General features: G+C 36.7%; 1 protein-coding gene across 3 annotated transcripts in view; it reads left to right on the forward strand.

Moving 5' to 3' along the window:
• LOC133608846 (semaphorin-4B-like) overlaps positions 1-26,782 on the forward strand; it is a 173,494-nt gene that overhangs the window by 121,467 nt on the left and 25,245 nt on the right. For all 3 annotated transcript variants that reach the window (XM_061964431.2, XM_061964430.2, XM_061964428.2), the window contains 6 exons: positions 16,479-16,639; positions 17,821-17,883; positions 19,036-19,134; positions 22,214-22,325; positions 22,476-22,592; positions 26,243-26,400. In XM_061964431.2, the coding sequence (XP_061820415.2) occupies positions 16,479-16,639; positions 17,821-17,883; positions 19,036-19,134; positions 22,214-22,325; positions 22,476-22,592; positions 26,243-26,400 (710 nt within the window). The remainder of the gene's footprint in view (positions 1-16,478; positions 16,640-17,820; positions 17,884-19,035; positions 19,135-22,213; positions 22,326-22,475; positions 22,593-26,242; positions 26,401-26,782) is intronic.

Here is a 26,782-nt window from a genome sequence, read left to right on the forward strand (position 1 = left end):
CAGCTTAGTAGATCGGCTTCATGAGCGCTATCAAGTTTACACGTGTTTCATGATACATGCAAATATTTAGATCAGGCACTCAGTGTTTACGCATATTACAATAATTTTTACTCATTTATTGTATAATCGGTTTTATTGTATTAACTATTTTTACATACATATATTAATTAAATAATAACATTAATAATGATTTTAAACACATTATTTTGTTGTGTATTTGTGCACTTTTTTATGTATACAATCATTCATCGCCACATTGCTCTTCAAATATTGCAGTTTCACCACATCACATATTTTTTTAAGCACATTCCACAACATTTTAGGCCTAATTTAACCATTTTCAAGCATACAAATGGCTAAATTAACTAAAGAAATAAATACCACAGTAGTATCCATCCATCCATTTTCTACCGCTTGTCCCTTATGGGGTCGCGGGGGGTGCTGGAGCCTATCTCAGCTGCATTCGGACGGTAGGCAGAGTACACCCTGGACAAGTCGCCACCTCATCACAGGGCCAACACAGATAGACAGACAACATTCACACACTAGAGACAATTTAGTGTTGGCAATCAACTTATCCCCAGGTGCATGTCTTTGGAGGTTGGAGGAAGCCAGAGTAGCCGGAGGGAACCCACGCAGTCACGGAGAGAACATGCAAACTCCACACAGAAAGATCCCGAGCCCGGGATTGAACTCAGGACCTTAGTATTGTGAGGCACACATACTAACCCCTGTTCCACCCTGCTGCTAAATGAGACCAAACCAATCAGACCACACACAGTGTTCAGTCTCATGGCCACTGATTGGCTCAGGCTGAGGCAGCATTACTATATTGGATTAAAAGAGTGAAAAGTTGACTAAAGGGTGTTATTTCATGTTTAGAGGGTTCTCATAATGATGAAAAATGTACTTTGAATATAGTAAACATGTTTTTTTATGCTTGAGCTATAAAAAATATTCATAATTAGGGATTTCTACTTTGCAGCAATTCATTGTCCAGAACTAATTAACAGCGACAAAGGAGAGATTACTGTATTTTAAATTGTATGTTATATATTTGGATGTTTTAGATTAGGTTTGTTTGGCTAGATAAAAAGATAGATATAATCTCTAATCTAAAAAAACAAACCAATCATCTATCTTTTTTTCTCTCAGTCTATATTCATGCCAGTTGGTGCATGCCGACCACTGAAACGTTGTGTAGCAAAAAATAAGAGCACACACCTTCAGATTGTGTTGTTTACAGTTATCATGCAGGAGCAAATGGGATTTGTGTAGTGTTGTGTCGACCCTACTGACGTGAGTACACATCGCAGTGAGAGACAGCTGCACCTTGCAGATAGTCAAGAAGAAGCACATCTTGGCAGCATTAGGCGGCAGAAAAGGTGTTTGTGCTAAAAAACATGAAAAACCAAATGGAATATGTACAGTTGATGAGGCTTAAATAGAGGACGGTAACCTGCAGTCAAAACACAAAGAGGATGAAGTCAGTGCATGCCTGTCTCACTGACAACAAGGCCCTGACACATGTGTGATGCACAGCTCTGTCATTAGTGTCTCTTTAGGTGTCAGGCCGTTGGCACGCACAGCGGCGGTGGTCTGCTCGGCCTGGATGTTAAGTCACCATACTTTTTAGTATGCAAGTGCCTTATTCAGACAAGCAGCCAGCATATTTTTCTCAGTTGCAACACAAAACAGACATGCCTGCACTCGCCTGGCCTTGTCAGAAGCGAGGCGGCGAGGAGTCAGAGGTGATACCCTAAACCTGTACATGTACGGGAAGTCGTCTTTATGAAAGAATGGCAAATAAATGTGGCATTAAGAACGCTGTTGACGGACCGATGGGGAAATATAAGGCATATACAGGGGAGTTACCATGGCAACCGGAGCTCGTCAACTCAATGAGGTGACGATTGAAGCGCTTGAAAGTGGCAGCAAAAAAATGGCATGTGTACTGCAGTTCAATTTTAATGCCATCACACTAAACATGTTTGCAATAAAAGCAGCCAATCACTGTACAAAACACAAATAACTTCTTTGTGAACACTAACAAAACATGAGAGGTGCCCTGGCTGGTCAACCAACAATATAAAGCAATGGTTCTGCATTTACTCTAGCACTTCAAAAATATTTGACTTTGTAAGTACAACCATTTTTGCAACCTCATCTTGTCATGACACTGTAGCTTTGAATAAACAGCTTATAATTAGGGGTACCGTGTAGCTGTGTTTTTCGTTACCGGTTCCTAATTGGGTCGGTCCAGTAAGAGGAGTAATGACACTGTTATCGATATTTTTATGACAAGCTGTCACATTCAGTTCAAATGCTGCTATTACGCATTGGTAGATGATAATTAGCTTGGAATAATCACAAATAATGAAGCAACACCACACAAAGTTTGCAACACAACAACATTTCCTCATCGTCGTCAAAGTCACGCACACTAATAAGAGTTAGTGTCAGTTTAAAGTGAACGCCATTTAACATTCGACCACCGCTATAGCGCGCTTCATCAACCTGACGGTCCTTTAAGCGATCTAGTAATCCACAGACCAATATAAATCCACTCAAAAAAGTGAACATTTTAATAATGACTGAGTCCTTTTATTTACGTACATAATACACACACAACACAAGACACATCAGTAGCTATCAACACTCAATACGACTTCCGGTCCGTTAGTCAAATAGGTCCGTGTGCAACATAAACACGAATAGGAATGACTATTGTTCACAATCCTTATATAAGACATGAACACATATGTTGTTTTTTTAATGCATTTTAAGTCGTAAATAAATAAATCCATAAAATGTCTGCTAACAATGTAGTAGTCAATGGGGGCTCTCTATTTTGCCCACAAAACCCCCTAAATACCCATCCAAAACCCGCCAACAATACTCTTTATACATATTGTGACTTGAATATTAACCAAATATTAGCGATTTGTTATTACAAAAGCTAACGCAAACAAACAATTTCTTAGCGGTACAATGATACAGACAGCTAAGTAGCCCTTTGCTGCCTTTAGCCAGCAGCAATGTCCTGCTGCTCCCGCAAAATCTTGTCTCAGCTCATCAAATTTATTGTAGATAATGAATCATGCCACTCATCTGGATAATAGGAGGTTTTTGCCTTGAATCTAGACGTTGTTCATCTGTGACATTCAATTCAGACCCGGCGATGGAGACAAACACACACAACTGAAGACATTGTCTGCAGGGAAACGTCCTTGTTAACCCTTCGTGTGTATCATGATTAATTGTTCATCCAAACGAGAAGATATTGACATCCTATCAGTCGTCATCGAAGTAAAAGAAAACATTGAACAGTAAGCTATCATTTTAGATCTGTTTAGCAGAGCTTCTAAAACTTGTAGCTCATTCTCCTTAAAGTCAAGATCAACAATATAAGGTTCTGGATCATAATTTTGCCCAAAGTAATCGTTGTTAGCTCTCACAAAGTCTGCATGATTTGTATTGTTTTTGGTGGGGAAGTGATCTGCGATGACGTGTCTGGCTTCCTCATTATCTCTCAAAATGGCTCGGGACTCTCCGTGAGATTGATACCATTTTGATCATATCTATTTACTTGCAAACTTTGAAAGTCTTTAGGTCTCACAAATCAGACATATATGATAATAGTTTCAATACAGAGGCAACTTGTTTTTCCATTTTACTGGTATTTTAAAGGTCTGTGAATCATACTTGCCAACCCTCCCGGATTTTCCGGGAGACTTCCGAAATTCAGCGCCTCTCCCGAAAACCTGCCGGGACAAATTTTCTCCCGAAAATCTCCCGAAATTCAGGCGGATCTGGAGGCCACGCCCCCTCCAGCTCCATGCAGACCTGAGTGACGTGTTGACAGCCTGTTTTCACGTCCGCTTTCCCACGATACAAACAGCGTGCCTGCCCAATCACGTTATAACTGTAGAATGATCGAGGGCGAGTCCTTGGTTTCTTATGTGGGTTTATTGTTAGGCAGTTTCATGAACGTCCTCCCAGCGTGGTAACAACACACAACAACAGCAGTCACGTTTTCGTCTACCGTAAAGCAGTTTGTCTGCCGTAAACAGCAATGTTGTGACACTCTTAAACAGGACAATACTGCCATCTACTGTACATGCATATGTGACAATAACATCTACGGCTTTTAGAGAGTGCAGTGCACAACTGCGCACACAACAAGGAGACGAAGCAGAATGCATCATCAGAGAGGGTGTTCAGCATGGTTAGAAAAATAGTGACAGAGAATAGAACAAGGATGGACAATTCAACCCTTAACTCAACAATGAGTAGATGAGTGTTTTGTGTGTGTATATGTGTAAATAAATGAACACTGAAATTCAAGTATTTCTCTCTCTCTCTCTCTCTCTCTCTCTCTCTCTCTCTCTCTCTCTCTCTCTCTCTCTCTCTCTCTCTCTCTCTCTCTCTCTCTCTCTCTATATATATATATATATATATATATATATATATATATATATATAGCTAGAATTCACTGAAAGTCAAGTATTTCTTATATATATATATATATATATATATATATATATATATATATATATATATATATATATATATATATATATATATATATATATATATATATATATATATATATATATATATATATATACCGGTATATGAAATACTTGACTTGGTGAATTCTACCTGTAAATATACTCCTCCCCTCTTAACCACGCCCCCAACCACGCCCCCCCACCTCCCGAAATCGGAGGTCTCAAGGTTGGCAAGTATGCTGTGAATACACATGAATATAATTTTACTTTATTTTTTAATTACTATTATTTTAAATGTTATTATAGGATAGATTTCTCAAGTGACTCAAAGCGCTTTACATTGTGAAACCCAATATCTAAGTTACATTTAAACCAGTGTGGGTGGCACTGGGAGCAGGTGGGTAAAGTGTCTTGCCCAAGGACACAATGGCAGTGACTAGGATGGCGGAAGCGGGGATCGAACTTGCAACCCTCAAGTTGCTGGCACGGCCGCTCTACCAACCGAGCTATACCGCCCCTGCATTGCAACTTGCACATGCACACATAGTTGGCTTGTTTAAGACCTAAAAATCAATTGTTGAAAAAATACTTGCCTGCTGTCCATCCATCCATCCATCTTCTTCCGCTTCTTCCATCTTTTCCCTTCTGTGAGATCTTATATCTATCTGGATGTTGCTGGTGCTAATAAAAATGACCCCCAAAATTATTTTTTTTTCACATCTTTATTTGAACAAAGTTACAAAGAATCAATCAAAGATTATTTATACAGCCCTAAATCACACACGTCTCAAAGGGCTGCACATCATCTATATATAGTGGCGATGAATGCCGTTAAGAAATATCGATACTAGTATCGGCAATGATCAAATCCTAACGATATACATCCCTACTTATAATTGCTATTTATTAGAGGTAAAGTTGAATTTAATTTGATTAATACATTGGATTGAAATAATTATTTGTATTAATGTACAATATATGTACAGTACAGGCCTAAAGTTTGGACACACCTTCTCCTCATTCAATGTGTTTTCTTTATTTTCATGACTATGTACATTGTAGATTGTCACTGAAGGCATCAAAACTATGAATGAACACATGTGGAGTTATGTACTTAACAACAAAAGGTGAAATAACTGAAAACATGTTTTATATTCTAGTTTCTTCAAAATAGCCACCCTTTGCTCTGATTACTGCTTTGTGCACTCTTGTCGTTCTCTTGATGAGCTTCAAGCACACCTGTGAAGTGAAAACCATTTCAGGTGACTACCTCTTGAAGCTCATCGAGAGAATGCCAAGAGTGTGCGAAAAAGTAATAGTCATGAAAATAAAGAAAACTCATTGAATGAGAAAGTGTGTCCAAACTTTTGGCCTGTACTGTATATAAAATATATTTATATACAATCAAAAATAATTAATTAAATCAAATAAACAATGAATTAAATCAAATGTATTATGTATATATGAATTATTTATTTGATTTATTGATAATGTGTTCTATTATAATTATTTTTATTATTATTATTATTAAATTAATTAAAACATTTTTGAATCGCCAACATATCCCATATAGTCTTGTAATAAACAAAAGGTCGGGAGCCAACTCCATATTTCTTACTCTTATGTTCCACTTCCAGCTTACTTTGGTTTTTTTGTCTCTCTAGTCTAGCATCCTTTTGGCAACCTGTGGCTGATACAACAGGTTAGCGCTGCCAGTATTGATGATAAGTGTGCTCCACAGCGCGAGCAGAGGTTAAACGCTCAGGGTGGCAAGCCGCTGATGAAGCAAGTAGCTGATGGATGGATGTCAAGCCAAGCTTTGAAGTGTTCTTTGTGTGTGCTCGAGTGTGTGTCTGTGTGCGCGTGTGTGTGGATGTGTGTGTTACGGGCATGTCCAAACCACAAATGACATCCTAAGGACACAGTTATTGATTACACGGGTCAACCTCAACCAAAGGAAATGTTCAACAACCTCTCAGCGTTACCTTGGCTACCCACTTTAATAGCCCAATTACTGCACGCACTTTCGGAGTTGAACTTTCATGATTGTGGCCTCCTCTCATTGTGATGCCGTTGTTTGACACCGTGATGTATGGCACGTTTTTAATATACCACAGGAGACCATCAGGCTCGTATTTGTCCTGGCATGAGTAAAGATGAAGGATGGTATGTTTCTCTCTTAAAAGGTTTTTAACAAGTATGGAGTGGTTTCCTAAAATAAGTCAAAGAGACGGATCACAAATTTAACCAAGTCATTGAAATGTAGATAACTGAGAAGCATTTTGTCTGCCTTTGTGTATTGCCGTACCATGTTGTGGTTTCATGTCAATATCTGCCGATACTTATTTGACTGATGCATTTTTTTTCCTCTCTCTCTTTCTTTTTTAATGGGTTACTTTTATGAGGTGAAAAACATCTGACATGTGTCGAAAAAACTCAATAAACAAATGTTTAAAATAAAAAAAGGTTTTAACTAATTTAATATTATTTTTATTTTTTAAGTATTTTTTTTTATTTGTTTTTGATATGCGTATTTAATATTTGTTTAAGTGTTAGGTAGAAACCTATTTTTTTTAGTCATTTTCATTTATCCTTCTCATTTGAGTTGCAAACTAATCCGATATATTTTTTGAAGTGTTTAATAAAAGCTAATTAATGCTTTTTACTATTTAAGTTTGATGTAGTCTTAATTCATTAATTTGTTATTTAATACATTCTTTTTGTAGCTATTATTTTTATACAGTTTGTTGTATTTATTTGTAATAATAAAGAAATGTCTCAATAGACGTTGAAAACATTCAGTTCAGTTTTTGAGTTTATTTTATTAAATGTTTATGTTTTTGTACTGTTTTTGCAGAAACAATCTAAAAACAATTGTATTTGATGTACACAGATTGTTAGATTGTATTTTAAAGCTGTTTATTTTATAGGTTTTTAGATATTTTTTGTTCTGATTAGTTCATTCCAACCATTTAATCAGATGCTTTTTTAATTACCGTATTCAATTCATCTTTTGGAAATGTATATTATTATTATTTTTTATTTATTTATTATAATTTGTCAAGTTTGTGTATTCTTCATCGGCATTAATCCAATTTGAGAAGTTTTAGCCTCTTTTTAATATATTATTTATGTTTTTCCTGTCCTAACCTAACCAATAGGAAGTATTTTTTTTATTGCATCCCAGCCTACGACTTTATTGACAGTCTTGGTCTACATTCACCCCAGATGTTTTACGATTTTCATCAGAGTGAGCGCTCCTCTTGCTAAGATGTGATTTAATGAACAAGATGAGGTTTATGCAGCTGGATCTCTCTGTCCCTCTCTCGAGAGGAAGCTGAGCGGATTTTGCCAAAGTTCTTTGCGCGTTCCATGAGGCATATTCATATGGAAGTTTTAAGTTGTGTGTTGCAAACATTTAGTCACAATTTAACGGCCCGGAGAGACACTCAGCATACAGCCGGTGTCTTTTTCTTACCTTGTCGTGAATTCGAAAATTTACGTGGCTAGATTTATAAGGGAGAAGGAGGCTGTAAAAAAAGTTTAACTGCAGCAAATATTAGTGTTTACGGGCCGGTAATCTTATTTGGACAAGCAAACGGAGACTGTGACCTCTGGCGTTTTGTCATGTGGAGTTTTATTGTGTTTGGAATGAGAGGCAAAAGGTAAACCTTTACAAATTAATTTGCTTTAGAAAATATGTAAACATTTTGCCAGTGAGATCCAGCAGATGGCGCTGTATTTAAAAAAATCCTTCTTGGATTTTATTTTTCTTAACATGTGTTATATTTAATGCAGTGTAGTGATTAAATAATGTTATATAGAGGTGTTATGTATAATGAGTAAGGGTGTGTGTCGATCGATCAGCCAGTGATCAATATGGACCGATTTTTGTGAAAAAGTACATGATCATGGTCAATGTTGATCATAAATATCGATCCCCTCTGGCTGACACTGTATTTATTTTTAGTCCTCCAGCTAACAAGTTAGCAGCTACCGTATTTTTCGGAGTATAAGTCGCACCTGCCGAAAATGCATAATAAAGAAGGAAAAAAAACATATATAAGTCGCACTGGAGTATAAGTCGCATTTTTGGGGGAAATTTATTTGATAAAACCCAACACCAAGAATAGACATTTGAAAGGCAATTTAAAATAAAATATAAGTGTACATTATATGAGGCATAAATAACCAACTGAGAACGTGCCTGGTATGTTTACGTAACATATTATGGTAAGAGTCATTCAAATAACTATAACATATAGAACATGCTATACGTTTACCAAACAATCTGTCACTCCTAATCGCTAAATCGGATGAAATCTTATACGTCTAGTCTCTTACGTGAATGAGCTAACTAATATTATTTGATATTTTACGGTAATGTGTTAATAATTTCACACATAAGTCGCTCCTGAGTATAAGTCGCACCCACGCCCAAACTATGAAAAAAACTGCGACTTATAGTCTGAAAAATACGGTAATTATGTGTCTCCATACACCAAGTGGAGCCACTCCCTTAAGTCAATAGTTATCAGTTCCATTAGCGCAAATAAACTGCATTTCTTTGTATCTCAAGTTATCAAGTAAGTACGAATTATTATCACTGGAGGATGATGCTTAACATGTTACACAGCGAGAGCAAGCATGGAGCAGTTATGTTAATAGCTAAGCTAACCGCTAAGCTAGCTTGAAACACACCAAACACCAAGAAATTAGTTCTAAGTAAACCTTAAGAAGTGTAGATGGAACCACGTCGCAGCAGAAAGTAAGAAGCTATTAATATGAAATGAACAAGTAGAATAATACGAGTTTAGAGAGAGGATATAACATCAACTTTTAGTGTTCAAGCATTGTCGCAGTGAGTACACGACACGTAAGAGGAGAGCAGATCCATCCATAAATTGTTGTGTGCATACCAAGGGTAGTATCAGTAGATAATCGAAATTAGAACGATTAGATCAATATTTTTATTTTATCAAAATATTTTTTTGGTTGCTATTGTTAGTGTTTAGAAACTCAGGGAATAATTTCCTGGACACATGAGGACTTTGAGGGCAAAATCAAAATAATTGAAATGATTAGTAGAGAGTAGGGTTGTACGGTATACCAGTATTAGTATAGTACCGCGATAATAATGAATCATATTCGGTACTATACCGCCTCTAAAAAGTACCGGTCACCTAACATCCACTGTAATGATACCAAATACAGCAGCGTATCTAGTCGATACTACTATGATTACATCGATATTTTTTCGCATCACAAAATCTTCTTATTTATAAACTCAGGAAATATGTCCCTGGACACATGAGGACTTTGAATATGACCAATGTATGATCCTGCAACTACATGGTATCGGGTTGATACCCAAATTTGTGGTATCCAAAACTAATGTAAAGCATCCAAACAATAGAAGAATAAGTGATTATTACATTTTAACAAAAGTGTAGATAGAACAGTAAATGAACAAGTAGATTAATAATTCATTTTCTACCACTTGTCCTTAATAATTTTGACAAAATAATATAATGGAAAATGACACAATATGTTACTGCATTCGTCAGCAGCTAAATTAGGAGCTTTTGTTTGCTTACTTACTACTAAAAGACAAGTTGTCTAGTATGTTCACTATTTTATTTAAGGACAAACTTGCAATAAGAAATATATGTTTAATGTACCTGAAGACTTTTAGCTAAAATAAAGCCAATAATGCAATTTTTTGTGGTCCCCTATTTAGAAAAGTACCGAAAAGTATTGAAATACATTTTGATACTGGTACCAAAATATTGGTACACTAGTAAAGAGTTGTTTTTACTTTTGTTTAGTTATTGTGTACTATTGACTTTGTTTTAATCAAACAATTGTATGTAATAAAAGACAATAAGGGACTAGTTTATATATTGTGTTGATATTGTTAAACTATCAAAAAACTCAGCATAAACACTGTAAATTTAAAAATGTACATTTGATACAAGTTGATCGGTATCAGTATTGGTATCGTCCGATCGGAACAATGAGGTTTCCATGTGTTCCAAATGTTGTATAAATCCTTTTCCAATACTTTTTTAGAGCCTGATTTGGCTTTTATATTAATGAGACGCTTTTTTGAGGCTTATGCGATAAAAGCATCCCATTTGCATGTTCAATCAGTAGTGGCTGCTAATTAATGCAAGAGGGATGGTGCTCATTTACTGATTACTGTTGTACATTCCGCCCGATTGTAGCTGAGATAGGCTCCAGCGCCCCCCGCGACCCCAAAGGGAATAAGCGGTAGAAAATGGATGGATGGATGGATGTTGTACATAAGAGGACAGAAGGCTTTTGAACTACCTGCCAGTACAGAACAGATGAGAATTTTTGACAGTGTATCATCTATGTATGCCAGGGATATACAACACATTTTTTGGGGTGGCACATTTAAGGACCAGGGGGCCGGACTTCTCCTTTTACTATTAGTCTTATTTTGTACTCTGCTGTTTTTAAGGACCTTTTAAAAAAATGTCAGTCAAAGATCATCTCTATGACAACATTTTCAGAACTGCAAAACTGTGAGTTTTTTAACTGAACCTGCCGGCCACCAGTTGAATAACCCAAATGATGAAAAAGAGAGGACCTAAAATGGAACTTTGAGGAACACAACTAGTATAACTAAAGAAGTGGAACAAAAGCCTGACTGCATCTGAAGTAAACAAGCTACAGCAGAGGTGTCCAAATGTTTTTCATCAATGGTCGTACGTACAATGCTTTACATATGTAACGATACAACTTGCTGTCATCTTTGTGTTATAGGTGGCAACATGTATGATTATTAGTTATTGTTATCAAAATGTTAGGTTTTTCTTATTACATTATAGTGAAACCTTGATTTACAAACGTCTCTATTTGCAACCTTTTTGGTCTACAAACACTTAGATCCAGCCAAATATGCCTCTGTGTGTGAACGATGTCTTGGCGTACGAAGGCGTCATTCATTTGTTCATTCGTTTATTCACTCATTTATTTTGTGTGCCGCTGGAAGCCCTATGGGGGCTGCCATTTTGATGAAATCACTTCCTGTACACGCTACTACTATTTGAAAAAAATGCCACAAATATTCACAGACAAAAGGTAAAAAGGGTTTTTCTGTTTGTTTTTTTGTTGCGGCAACATGGTGGGTAACGTTTGAGCACCAAAGGTAAAGGGACGTTTGTGTGGTGTGCACGCATTTATGCATTGACTCTGCTTCACTATATTAACTTTTCAGTCTGCAAACCATGTTCAAGAACCAAATATGTTCGTAAATCGAGGTTCCACAGTACTTCTTTTTGCTCTGTTTTTCTTACATTTTTCCTATTTTTTTGTTTGCTTTTATTTCGACAATAAGCAGCGGTGTTGTAACTTATGGGTTATATAGTTAATGTGTGATGATCATTCATAATTTGCATGTTTGATTTAATTGCTGATAAATTGATCTATTAATATTTACAGCTAAAAAGAGTTAAAATGGAATTGATTGATTTATACATGTATTTGATATTGATTATTTGAGAAACACTGACACTGAATTGAGTTGTTTCTACTCAATAGCCTAACAAAAGGTTAACTAAAAGACTGCATGTTCCACAATGCATTGCGGCAAACCGGATGTTAGAAAGACCGGTAGCAGGTGCATTGTGGTTGTTGAGATTGAGGATTACGAGCCTACAGGTGAATGAATGACAGATAACAAGATATAAGGATCAGTGTTTCCCACAGGACGGGCATCTATTTGTGGTGGTGTGGTCGGGGGGGGGGGGGGGGGGGGGGGGGGGGGGGGGCGCGGCGGCAGCGGCGATGACCAAGAAGAACGCGGAGTTGGAATATAATTACAACATTTTATGTACATATTTATATACAGATTTGAACAATTAGTGATTCACTGAAATATATTTATGAATTGTGGTTCTTACAAAAAATATATCTTATAAAATATAAAAGCTAAAATGTCTCTTAAAGCTCTGCCCCTTTAATTAGTGAATACTAAATAATTTAACTTTAGCCTACTACTACAACCATATTATTTACCAGCAACATGAAGTGAAACAGAGGCAGAGGTGTCCTGCCACAGTCAGTCAACCTCCTCCTCCTCCTGCTGCTGCTGAACAGGTCGCACCTGTGGTCCGGACTGTAGGCCTACCTCCTCTCCAAGTCGAGCCCTTGTCGGCCGTTGAAAATATTTTTCTATACTCATCTGTGTGAAGGAGTGAACATCCAACATTAGAATTTATTACTAACGAGCAGAACCGCTCTATGTACAGTGCCGTCTAACCTTAAGCGGCAGCAGCTCAACACATGCAGGGTTCAACGTTAAGGTTTTTTCTACTTGCCCGACTTCTCAAATCTTCTTGCCCCAATATTTGTACTTGTCCTGCCTAGGTTTTTTTTCTGGCTGTGTAGTGCTCATGGCTTATATCTTACTAAAATCCTTCCCGTTGACTATTTACAACACTACACAGTATTTATTATTATTATTATCTATAATTACATTTAAATGGCATTGCATACATGTAAAATTAAATGCTATTTCACATTATTTGACCAGTAGCAGTTACACCCATCTGAACAGGTCAGCCACCTGTTTAAAGCCCGATCACAGTTGAAATCTTGAAATGAAGGGCCTTTAATGGCCAAAACATTAACCTGGACAACATTTTAACAGCTGGTTGGCTCAGATTTTATTCTTTTCATTGCATTCACATGCTGCAGTGGACAGTGGACAATTTAGCTTCAGTCCATGTGTGTTTATTGACAACATGGTTATAACCTGGACACGTTAGCTCGTCGGTATTGTAACACGTGACTGTTACTACGTGCGTCTGCCCCGGGCCACGAGTCAAACAGCGGCGGTGTTAATGAAGCAGCGTCAGGCTGCTCACCGTCAGTGAAACGCTCGGTGAAATCATGGATTAACGTTAAATATATGACGAGCCGCGAGCGATGCAGCTATAACCTATCTACTAGTGATGGGTTGATGAGGCGTCATGAAGCGTTTCGACACATTGCAAAACTGTATTGATACTGTGTCGATACTGTGTCACTAAATACTGACATCTGCTGGACATTAAAAATCCCTACAGGCAACCTATGGACCGACTCAACTGACACTGATTTTATGACCTAGTACAGTGGTTCTCAAATGGGGGTACGCGAACCCCTGGGGGTACTTGAAGGTATACCAAGGGGTACGTGAGATTTTTAAAAAAATATTCTAAAAATAGCAACAATTCAAAAATCCTTTATAAATATCCATCCATCCATCCATTTTCTACCGCTTATTCCCTTTGGGGTCGCGGGGGGCGCTGGAGCCTATCTCAGCTACAATCGGGCGGAAGGCGGGGTACACCCTGGACAAGTCGCCACCTCATCGCAGGGCCAACACAGATAGACAGACAACATTCGCACTCACATCCACACACTAGAGCCAATTTAGTGTTGCCAATCAACTTATCCCCAGGTGCATGTCTTTGGAAGTGGGAGGAAGCCGGAGTACCCGGAGGGAACCCACGCAGTCACGGGGAGAACATGCAAACTCCTTTATAAATATATTTATTGAATAATACTTCAACAAAATATGAATGTAAGTTCATAAACTCAGTGAAGCACAAGCTCAGGTTTGTCACTAAAATGTCTGTCAAAAAGAACTGTGAAAAGAAATGCAACAATGCAATATTCAGTGTTGACAGCTAGATTTTTTGTGGACATGTTCCATAAATATTGATGTTAAAGATTTTTTTTTTTTTTGTGAAGAAATGTTTAGAATTAAGTTGATGAATCCAGATGGATCTCTAATACAATCCCCAAAGAGGGCACTTTAAGTTGATGATTACTTCTATGTGTAGAAATCTTTATTTATAATTGAATCACTTGTTTATTTTTCAACAAGTTTTTAGTTATTTTTATATATTTTTTTCCAAATAGTTCAAGAAAGACCGCTACAAATGAGCAATATTTTGCACTGTTATACAATTTAATAAATCAGAAACTGATGACATAGTGCTGTATTTTACTTCTTTATCTTTTTTTTTTTTCAACCAAAAATGCTTTGCTCTGATTAGGGGGTACTTGAATTTAAAAAAAAATCACAGGGGGTAGGTACATTGCTGAAAAAAGGTTGAGAACCACTGACCTAGTATATACAATAATATAAACCAAGTCATTGTATTTCATTTAGGATTATTTCATAACTTCATTTAAATAAAAATATATTTTTTGTCTTTTTTAGACACAGTCAATAAATAATGTGAACATGTATCATAACATGGAAATCTAAGAGAACGTGTTGTGAATGAGGATGCTTGTGGACCTGGAAATTATTATTTAATTTTTTTTACACATTTTTATTTTTTTAAAAAACAGTTTTTCCAACGTATTCAATTTTAGACGCTTTCTCTTCTTAGTTATTATTTCTCCGGCTGTAGAAAAGACCCGCTCACAGGGCACAGAGGAGGCGGGAGTGCGACACAGTTCGCGTATCGGTCACGTGACCAAAACAGCTCATGATCGGTCACGTGACTTTCTAAAAGCGGTACGCGCACCGACACAGGGTTTCGCTCTTTGAGCTCGACGCATGCGCCGATGCATCGGTGTTGCCGGACCCATCACTACTATCTACCTATAACACCTGTAAAAATGAAGCAATGCTACCACGCTAGCAAGCGTTTATGAGCCACCAAGCTGCTAACTGTCGCCAAAAGGCACCATTTAAGTTTTTTTCCCCATGGCATCCTGGATCAAGGCTTTCAGCAGCTTTTGGACGTTTGAGGTAGAAACGTAGGAAGCGCCATCATTATGAAAAGTAACCGGCGAGTATTTTGATTCCGTCCGTCCGTTCGTCCGTCCGTCCCTCTTCTTCTTCTTCTTCTTCTTGCTATTGGCGGAGTTACAATGCATAGTAGGCTACCGCCACCTACTGCACCGGAGGTGTAACTACAAGCAACATTCACAGACAGTCCCATTGCTTTAATGAGCGGTCGAGCGAGTCAAAAGCCGAAAAATCCATTTGTGGCGGACGTAATTCTTTCATGGCGGGCCGCCACAAATAAATGAATGTGTGGGAAACACTGAGGATTGTTTAGTACCGTGTGTATGCCCATTTTTTTCTTATATAAAGTACAACTTTATTACACATTTTCGACATCCTGTCCAATACTTTGATCGTAGTTAATCTACAAGCGGTTCAACTAAATTTGAGCTGCGTGCAGCAAATGGCCCTCAGGCTGCACTTAGAACACCCCTGAGCTACAGTACAGTAACACCTAGTTACATAAATCACGTTAAAAAAAATTGTGTAATTGCCAAAAAGGAAATGACTTAGGGGTGCCTTGAGGAACACCTCAGTTATGTAAATCCCTGGTTTGGACCCCAGTGTCCTATGTTTGCTCGCAAGGTTAAAATACCAATGCAAGGATCTGCCAATGTGTATACAGTTGTCCAAGTTCCGCTATACAACAGGAGCAACAGCACCCAAGTGTTTTTAGGAATTTACTGGAATAATGTTTCTCCCAAGTTTTAAATTGGACACGGGGGCCTGTATGGTGTCATTCCCGGGACAGACTTGGCCCCCGGGCCGCCAGTTGAATAGAACCGATGTAAGTGAGGGAGTATATTTAAGTGCTTATCACACAGTCGAGTGTGGGCAGAGGACATGTTAATCCTACAATTCCTAGCGTAATTGCTGACTGTGAGAAGAATGCTGCCATTAGTTGGATGTGTTACAAGCAAATCTTGGCAAACTGAGGGATTCCTGACTGTGAGCCATGTCAGACTGACTGAATGTTGCACTGTTTTCTTTCCAAAAACAGACACGTAACGCGCCAAAAACACCTGCTTGTTGCAACACGTCAGGATTATCACCTTTAATATGTATTTGTTAAGTGGTCGTCAGGGCCCATGCATCATAAAGCCGTCCTCTCTGTAATAACACGGTGCACGTGTGTCCTCCAGATGCAAAAGAGAGATCGGCCAAGAGGTTCTCTGCCGAGGGCGTCTTCAATTACACATCTTTGCTGCTCAGCCAGGAGGATGACATGCTCTATGTGGGGGCCAGGGAGGCACTCTTTGCCCTCAGCCTCTCTGACATCAGCAGGACCAAGCTGCAGAAGAACGTGAGTCTCATTTTGACATTAAAAAAAAGTCACATTTTATTTTGATGTCCCCCTTAAAATATCATGGCCATGACAATTATTGTTCCAGAGTCAAACTGTTGCAAAACTTAACACCAGTAATAACTGCACAGCCAATGTTTTAAGTAACATCTTTCTTAACAGTTATACAATTGTGGAAGTCAAATTTGAAATATATCAAATATTCAATATATTAAATATATTTTTCCCATACAAGAAATAAAGTAGGAACTCTGTTCCAGGGTCAAACGCTCACATAACATAAACATTTAATAACTGTATAGCCAATGTTTTAGGCAACATCTTTTTTAACAGTTATACAAATGTGAAAGTCATAAAGTGTATGATATACAAATTGTAAATTCAAAAAATATATTTTATATATTTTCTCCAAAATATATAGAATGTAGAAAATTAATATAATCTATTCCAGGGCCAAACGTAGTACATTTAATAACTGTACAGCCAATGTTTTAAATAAAATATTTCTTAATGGTTATACAAATACTGGAGAAATGTTAAATATTTAAACACTTTAAATGTATAAAATATATGTAAGTTTTTTTTGTTTTGTTTTTCACATAGGAAATTACTTCGGAAGTACATTTAATATGTTCCATGGTCAAACTGTCACCATCACAACACATTTAATAACTGTACTGTACTGCCAAAGTTTTAAATAATGTCTTTCTTAACGGTTAACAGATGTGGAAGTCAAATTTAAACTATATTTTTTACAAGTTTTATATTTATATAATATATGTTATATATTTTTTTTCCACATAAGCAATACATGTAATCTGTTCCAGGTTCAAACATAACACATTTAATAACTGTACAGCCAATATTGTAAATAACATCTTTCTTAATGGTTAAACAATAGTGGTAGTCAAATGTTAAGTATATTAAAATATATTGTATACAAATGTTTATTGGTTTTTTATATATTATATTTTATTTATTTAATTTTATATATATATATATATATATATATATATATATATATATATATATATATATATATATATATATATATATATATATATATATATATATATATATATATATATATATATATATATATATATGTATATATATACATACATATATGGTGTTTCTTTGGATTTAAACATGTTTGTATTTGTTTTTGACTATTTCTTCAGCTGACATGGGCGACTCCTCTTGGAAAGAGAGAAGAGTGCAGCTTCAAAGGAAAGAACCTGGAGGTGAGATGCGCCAGTATTCCATCCATCCATCCATTTTCTATCGCTTGTCCCTCTCGAACGGCAGGAGACCTGGAGCCTATCCAAGCTGCAGTATTGCCACAGAGAAAGATTTTTTTTTTAAGCATAATTTTTTTGTTTCCTCTTGAGGCAAAAGTAAATAGTTTGGCTACAATAGGATTCATTTTCTGCACTCCGAACCAGCAGAAGGCAGCACACTACAGAGAACATTATTGAGTCGATGGAGAGAAGGAAATGCTAACTTTTTAACACACATTATACAGCAAGCTCTGTTTTGATTTATTTATTTAAAAAGGAAGCTACACTAAATTGATAATTGGACCTCTTGTGTTTATGGCAGTTTATTCATGCGACAGAAGGTCGCAAACGTTTTGTAGAACTTTTAAACACAAACGTTTTTTGAATTGATATTTTTGTTTTTACATTTGTCACATAACTTCTGTGTTAAATTTGAAAAAACACTTATACAATGATCTACTGGCTTGGCATGTGTATTTCAGATGTCTAAAGTCTGGCTTTTTGATGATAACATAGGCTGCCTGGTCCATGCTTGTGCAAAAAGAATTAAAATGTTGAACATTACAAGATATGACAAAAATACTACTTCTAACAATAATCTGTTATAACACAAACCTGACATAAAACATCTTCCCCATATAGTTCCCGTAGCTGACTATCACACAGGAAAAGATAACTGGTGCAGAAAATGAACAATTACTTTTGAGGTAAACGGTGGTACTGCAAGTTTTCCTTTTCACTACAGCGTTGCCCTGAAGTGTCACCTGTAATGTCACCAACAATACCATGAAGTACATGTTTTGACACACCTGTCCTCACCACATCCAAATAGACATTCATCAGGTGTTCGCAGGGAACTCACCGTCTATTTGGCCTTCTATGTGTTCCCTTGTTGTCACGCCAGCTGTTGTATCCTCAGGCGACAAGACCCTGCTAATCTGCATGCTGCAGTGCACACGTCTGCTGCGTATTAGCCACTTAGCTCAGCAGGCAACAGCTGGATGAAGACAGGGAGCCCCCTCACTCACCCAGCCCCAATGAAAGCTTTGTTCTTGCTTCAGCAAGGGTTTTGTTTAGGAAGAAAATAACAATTTGATGTTTCTTATTCCTCCCTAGACCGATTGCTTCAATTACATCAAAATCCTGCTGCGGCTCAACAGCACTCACCTGTATGTGTGCGGCACCTACGCCTTCAGTCCAGTCTGCAGCTACATCGTAAGTCACGCTGTTCAATAATCAATAATCGGAAGTGAATTGATCCGTTCCTGGGTCAAACTGTCAGAACTGCAATCATAAGCCTTTTTGGTATCATTAGTAACTGACATACAGAAAATTTAACAGTACCGTATTTTTCGGACTATAAGTCGCAGTTGTTTTCATTATGTGTGAAATTATTAACACATTACCGTAAAATATCAAATAATATTATTTAGCTCATTCACGTAAGAGACTAGACGTATAAGATTTCATGGGATTTAGCGATTAGGAGTGACAGATTGTTTGGTAAACGTATAGCATGTTCTATATGTTATAGTTATTTGAATGACTCTTACCATAATATGTTACGTTAACATACCAGGCACGTTCTCAGTTGGTTATTTATGCGTCATATAACGTACACTTATTCAGCCTGTTGTTCACTATTTTTTATTTATTTTAAATTGCCTTTCAAGTGTCTATTCTTGGTGTTGGGTTTTATCAAATAAATTTCCCCCAAAAATGTGAAAAGTGTGACTTATATGTTTTTTCCTTCTTTATTATGCATTTTCTGCCGGTGCGACTTATACTCCGAAAAATACGGTATAATAAAACTAAAATAAAGCAAGATTATTCACCCAGAATGTTTTAGCAGAACAACGCTGTCACCTAGTGGTGTTTTATTGGTATTCATGTTTTAATAAATTATGTATGTTGGCACACATGTTGATCTTTGTGGCTGCTTTAGAAAACATATTTGTTCATCATCATGCTAGTTGTTAGTCTTTACATTCTATTTACGCTAGCATTTGCTTGGATGTATTTGATATTTAATCCATTGTAATCACCTTGACCAAACTGGAATTTAAGCAAGATTACATACCTAAAATAGATGTAAAAAATACCTGCTTATAACTAATTAAACATGTACACACACACACACACACACACACACACTCACTTACGTATATATATAGAGAGAGAGAGAGAGAGAGAGAGAGAGAGAGAGAGAGAGAGAGAGAGAGAGAGAGAGAGAGAGAGAGAGAGAGAGAGAGAGAGAGAGAGAGAGAGAGAGAGAGAGAGAGAGAGAGAGAGAGAGAGAGAGAGAGAGAGAGATTCCAGATCAGAGAAGCAGATTACAAATCTATTCCGATTTGGATTTAGAATAGATTATTTGAATGTGAATCGATTTTTTGAGCACTCCTATATATTTATAGTACAGTGTGTATATATATATATGTATGTATATTTATAATATATATATATATATATATATATATATAAATATACACACCCCGTTTCCGTATGAGTTGGGAAATTGTGTTAGATGTAAATATAAACGGAATACAATGATTTGCAAATCCTTTTCAACCCATATTCAATTGAATGCACTACAAAGACAAGATATTTGATGTTCAAACTCATAAACTTTATTTATTTTTTGCAAATAATAATTAACTTACAATTTCATGGCTGCAACACGTGCCAAAGTAGTTGGGAAAGGGCATGTTTGAGAAAGGTTTTTCTTAAACTGTTCAACAATTTACTCACGCATTTGTTGACAAAGTGGTGACCCTCGCCCCATCCTTGTTTGTGAATGACTGAGCATTTCATGGAATCTACTTTTATACCCAATCATGGCACCCACCTGTTCCCAATTTGCCTGTTCACCTGTGGGATGTTCCAAATAAGTGTTTGATGAGCATTCCTCAACTTTATCAGTATTTATTGCCACCTTTCCCAACTTCTTTGTCAAGTGTTGCTGACATCAAATTCTAAAGTTAATCATTATTTGCAAAAAAAAAAAAGTTGATCAGTTTGAACATCAAATATGTTGTCTTTATAGCATATTCAACTGAATATGGGTTGAAAATGATTTGCAAATCATTCCGTTTATTATTACATCTAACACAATTTCCCAACTCATTTGGAAATGGGGTTTGTATATAAAAATATATTTATTTATTATTCATATTTATCAAGCAGTCATATTATCGTGGTTTTCAACAATACCACGATAATAAGGCTAACCGTCACAATAACAACAATTAGTCACAATAAGTTCCATTTTTGGTTCTAAGTTTTTCATCACACTTTTTCAGTTTGCCATCAAGGGTAACTTTTGTTTGGTGACATGAAAAAACCAAAGACAAAGCGACATTTTCAGGGTACCACATTTGTATATTCCAAAAGTGCGCAGAGGGATAAAGTTGTCGTTTACTTTTACTTTTGCTATTGATGTGCACTCATTGACATTTTTCTATAATCAAAATTGCACAGGAGTTATAGGCTGCACTCAATCATAAATAGGTATAGATCTCCTACTCGAAGTATTAGTAATATCTCACTCGCAACTCTTTCTTTGACTTTCAAAAGCTTGTCTGTATTATTTTTTTTGTTTCCACCCTTTTTATCCCCCTCATTGGCATTCAAGCATGACAAGACCCCGCTGAGGCAATTTAGCCTGACAAGTCAACAGTGGTGGTACAAGATGTGTGTGTGTGTGTGTGTGTGTGTGTGTGTGTGTGTGTGTGTGTGTGTGTGTGTGTGTGTGTGTGTGTGTGTGTGTGTGTTTGTGTGCGCTTTCCAGCAGCAGTAGACGTGTTTGTCTAGCAGAGGAGCAGGTCGGGAGTTGATGGTAGCTAGCAGCGGGGTGACATTAACGTCAGCAATCTTCAAACTTTTCCCCCTGCTTTTGACGTCAAAGTGAAACAACAACGCAGCTAGGACGCCTCCAGTTAAACGGGACTTGGCAGGACTTGAACCGGGGGGACGGGGTGAACGCTCCTCATGTGTTGACACAGTGCAGGCCTGTGTGTTAGACGTACAACAGTAGATGTTTGTTGTTATAGCACTCATTTAAACATGTGGAAATGTTCTTGCCAGGACATTGAACTCTGTCAATTGGTGCAGATCTGGTTAAATATACCAATCAAGTTTTTTTGCTTTCTAACTTTTTACAATCTACATTGGGGCCATGAGCGGCATTAACCCACCTGATCCAGCAGATGGAGCTGTTGTGAAAAAAAATCTTTCTTTTCTAATGTGCATATCAGCATGACATCATGTGTCCTGCGTTTGCTGTTTTTGGCCACAGAACACGTCAACATTCACCATGGCGAGGGATGACACTGGCGAGGTGGTGATGGAGGACGGGCGTAGCCGCTGCCCTTTTAATCCCGAGTACAAATCCACTGCAATCATCGTTGGTGCGTATAAAAAAAACAAAAACACAAAACGCTTGTGGTTGTTGTATTTCTGCTGTTTTGTTTTGGAAATGTGGCATCATTCAGCCATTTTAATTATTTTAGCTATAATTAGAAGTTTGTAACAAGATTTTTTTAAACTTTCTTTTTCAGATGGTGAATTGTACACGGGCACGGTCAGCAACTTCCAAGGGAACGAGCCGGTTATTTATAAGAGTTTGGGGCAAGGCACAGCGTTAAAAACGGAAAACTCTTTAAAATGGTTACAAGGTAAACTTTATTCACATAATGTACACTTTGTGACGACACAGGAACATCTTTTCTTAATGTATTGTACAATATATACAAGCTTTAATTTAATATATGTAATATTTTTAATAATTTGTAATTTACAGAAAAGTTAAGAGCCATTTTTTTCCTTATAAATATGTGACACACGACTCCCTTGTAAAATAGATTTTCAATCTCTATGGAACTTTCCTGGGTAAATGAATTTAAAATAAATTTAAAAAAATAAAGATAAAAATTAAGAGACATTTTAATATTCTTCAATTATAATTATTGATATTTAGTATACAATTTAACAATACATCATTTCATAATAATTAATACATTATTAATAATGTACATACTTTTGACTCACATTGTATATTAATGAGTTTTTGGTCCATTATTTGATATAATATTTAACAATGAATATTTGTATAATTATTGTCAATTACATAATTAATACATTAATAATAACATACACACTTTTGACTGACACTGTCTTTTAATAGGTACATTTGTTTTGTTCCATTATTTTATATAATATTTAATAATGTAAATCTTTCAACAACTCATGATTTGATTCAGAATCAATCTTGATTCCACTCAATTCTCACTTCAAACGCATTCTCGCAATACCATTTGGTATAAAAATTATAATAAAACCTTTTCAAAACAAAGAACAAACTTTTCTCTTGGCTGTTGTTGTACCACGTAAGCATGGAGATGGCCTAAAACATATATTTTAAAGAACGGATTCTTTAAAAGATAAATAAATAAATCATATTAAATTATTACTGTAAAAATAATCATTATACAGTGTAATTTATCATAATTATATTTATTAACCCATCAATAGTTATTATTTTGCAAATCTAATGAACTCCTTACGTTGTACTGAGCAGCCAGACGTTTCCATTTCAGCTTCTATGGTTATCATTACACTTTTCTTCTGTGCCATCCCTGTTAAAACACGTACAGTAAACCTTTAGATATGATGATTATAGTTTTTAAACATTTGAGGCCATTTCATTTATAATTTTTCTTATATAATTTAATAAATACCCAACTGCACGGTCCAGGTCAAAAAGTAGTGCTCATTTGGAACCCTTTGTTACTAATACATGCAGAGAGAGGCCAAGCGCTCTTATTTTGCGGGAGCTGACTTGTATTAGTCGCCACACATGCACTTCATAAAGCGCTCTGGCAAAGCGCAATTAAGACCCTCCTTGTATTCGGGATGTGGAGGTAATTCATGCTGATGAGACATCTGAGTGCAATTACACCGAGAGTTTAGCTTCATCTACTCTCCCAGAACCCACTTTTTTATATATTTAAAGCAGGGGTGTCCAAACTTTTTCCACAGGGGGCTGCATACTAAAAGATTCAAGGTCACATGGCCAATTTAGATATTTAACATTTTCTAAAAACTTTAACCTTAACCTGAAACCAATCCAAAGTTCTTCCAATACAATACAGCTTTTTGTTATTGTTGATCAGGTGTATTATTATTTGTGGTATTAGTATTTTTTGCTCTGTTCCCCATTTGTTCTTCTTTGTTGTTTGTTTATTGCAGGCCTGGGCAATTATTTTGACTCGGGTGGCCAAATTTAGAGAAAAAAATGTGTCTGGGGGCTGGTATATCTATTTTTAGGAACACTAATACAAAACCTCACAATAATGTCTGATTGAATGCTAAGAACGTTATGACAGACCGCCTTAAAAAACGGAATTGAATTTTAAATTTTTTGACTGAATGAGACACCCAAAATGTACATGAAAATAAAGAATGTGGGATTTACAATATTAACTATAAACGATAAAACACTGAACATTGACAACATATGAACGTCACACCCCCTCTCGGTCGACATATTTTACAATAAAGCGAAACGCAACAAAAATGCAACAAACAGCGAAGGGTAAAAAATAAACCCACCTGCAATCTGATATATCTGATACATCACTAAGCTTTAGAACTTTGTTGTAAAAAATATCCTTCCGCGTCTGTCCCTGACACCCGCATTTCAGGCTGGCCGGTCTGGAAACAGTCTGTGGAAACGCTCCCCACCCACACTGCTTGGTGCCTCGTATGAGCTGCTGTGATTACCATAGTCACTAGTATATCATGCAAAATTGCAGATTCCAACCATTGAAATATTTTGTATAGTTCAAGACTTACGGTCATTTGAAAACATCACTGCACATCATAACGGCAGCTACAGTTATCATCTTAAAGATCTAAAAAATATTATTTGGGAATGTCCGGCGGGCCAGATTCAAAAGCTTAACGGACGGACCTTAATTTGCCCAGGTCTGGTTTATTGTATTTTTAGAAAGTGTCTAATAAATAAAATAAATAAATAAAAACAATACAAAAAAATGGCAAATGGGCCTTGAGCCACACTTTGTACACCTTGTCCTAGAACGACCCCTACATCCTTACTTTACTTTTCTTTATAGCTTACATCTCAGTTTTGTGTGATTGGTGAAATAATGTTATTATTAACATACTAAACTCAACATTTCATCTTTTATAATTTTTTTGTTTAATAATAGCTGTAGAATAAGTCCTGGGCCAACAAAAAAAACTAGCTGCGGACCACATCTCCTGATTTAAAGCAAGAAAAGTGATTTAAAACCCAAACTTAAATGTTATTGTGAAAAAAAAAACAGTCAAGCTGCAAGCAGCATTGATCAGGCCCAAATTATGCAACTCGATGGCCGGGACACAGTACTCACGGTGACTAGGTGGTGCTGTAATTAATTAAGAAATGGACATATGGACCTATTCACTGTGTCATCTTCATCACACACACTAATTATTACAGAAGTCTGACTTTGTTGAGATCAGGTATTTGGGTTTGTGTTGCTTAGCAAGTCATCAAAGGCTCTTCCCTCATTTTATAGGACAACCTAAAATCCTTCACAGCTACAAGCAAACAAACGCCCCCTCAGCGCACTGTCGCGTCCTCCTCGCGAGATCGCGGCTATTGTCCCTTACAGTGCCAAGCTGTTTTAAGTCAGCAATCCTCGCTGCCATGGCAGAAAGTAAAGTAATTTTCTTTTAAGTATTATTACTGGAAGACATGGTATATCTACACATGCTACACTTCACACCGTAGATGAAGATGCTAACCACAAGCTGGAGCTTTTGAATGTAAACAAAGGTGCGCGTATCGATACAAATATCGACAGTTAAAGTCTTTCTGTGTCCAGGGACTAAATTCCGGGATGTGTAAACAATAACAAAAACCACGAAAAACTATTTTGTGATCATAAAAAACATCAATCTAACCACAGTAGTATCGACCATATACTGATACTACTGTGGTTAGATTGATGTTTTTTATGATCACAAAATAGGAATTTTGTCCAGGGAATTTAGTCCCTGGACACAGAAAGACTTTAAGGTAAAAAAACAAAAGGGTTTAAACCAGAACCAATAGTAGGAAATCATTTAAAAATGTAACTGATATTGTTTGTCAAAGCTCAGTGTTCGTCGGTTTCTTTCCGCTGAGCAAATCTTGATTTACACGTTATCGGATTAGTTCTAGCGTGCTTGATAAAAAAGGTGAAGAACGATGTGGAAAAAGTTCATACATAAAGGTGACACACATTAACCCCTCTTTTGCCTCTGTTTTTTCCGACAGATCCTCTCTTTGTCGGCTCGGCTTACATCGAGGAGAGTCAGCCAATAGGGAACCCCGTGGGCGACGACGACAAGATTTACTTTTTCTTCAGCGAGGCGGGGAAGGAATTTGACTTCTTTGACAACACTATTGTGTCGAGGATTGCCCGCGTGTGCAAGGTAAGAAGAGGACACCTAAAAAAAATACAAAAAAATTAGAAAGATTTCCTTTGTCTGTAAGTTGGGTACAATTGGTCGTCAAAAGGAGGCGGGACGTTCTCAAGTTAAGACATGTGGACGTTTGTCATGAATGACGATGGAAATACTGCGTCACAGACTTCTTCTGTCTGACTGTACAAACTTGTTTTTACCACTTTAGTCACCTTGCTTGTGAATCATCCTCACCTCCCTTTTTTTTAACCTCCCTTCAACGTCATCAACTCCACCTGCACTAACATTATTATTTTTACCTCCACCAAGCACTAATATGTTTTGCACCAACATTCAAACGTAAAAGCAATAAAAAAGGCGCTTTGAAATAATCTTCCTTAACATTACAGAC

Source organism: Nerophis lumbriciformis, linkage group LG06 (assembly GCF_033978685.3).
Source record: "Nerophis lumbriciformis linkage group LG06, RoL_Nlum_v2.1, whole genome shotgun sequence".
In the NCBI taxonomy this organism is placed as follows: domain Eukaryota; kingdom Metazoa; phylum Chordata; class Actinopteri; order Syngnathiformes; family Syngnathidae; genus Nerophis; species Nerophis lumbriciformis.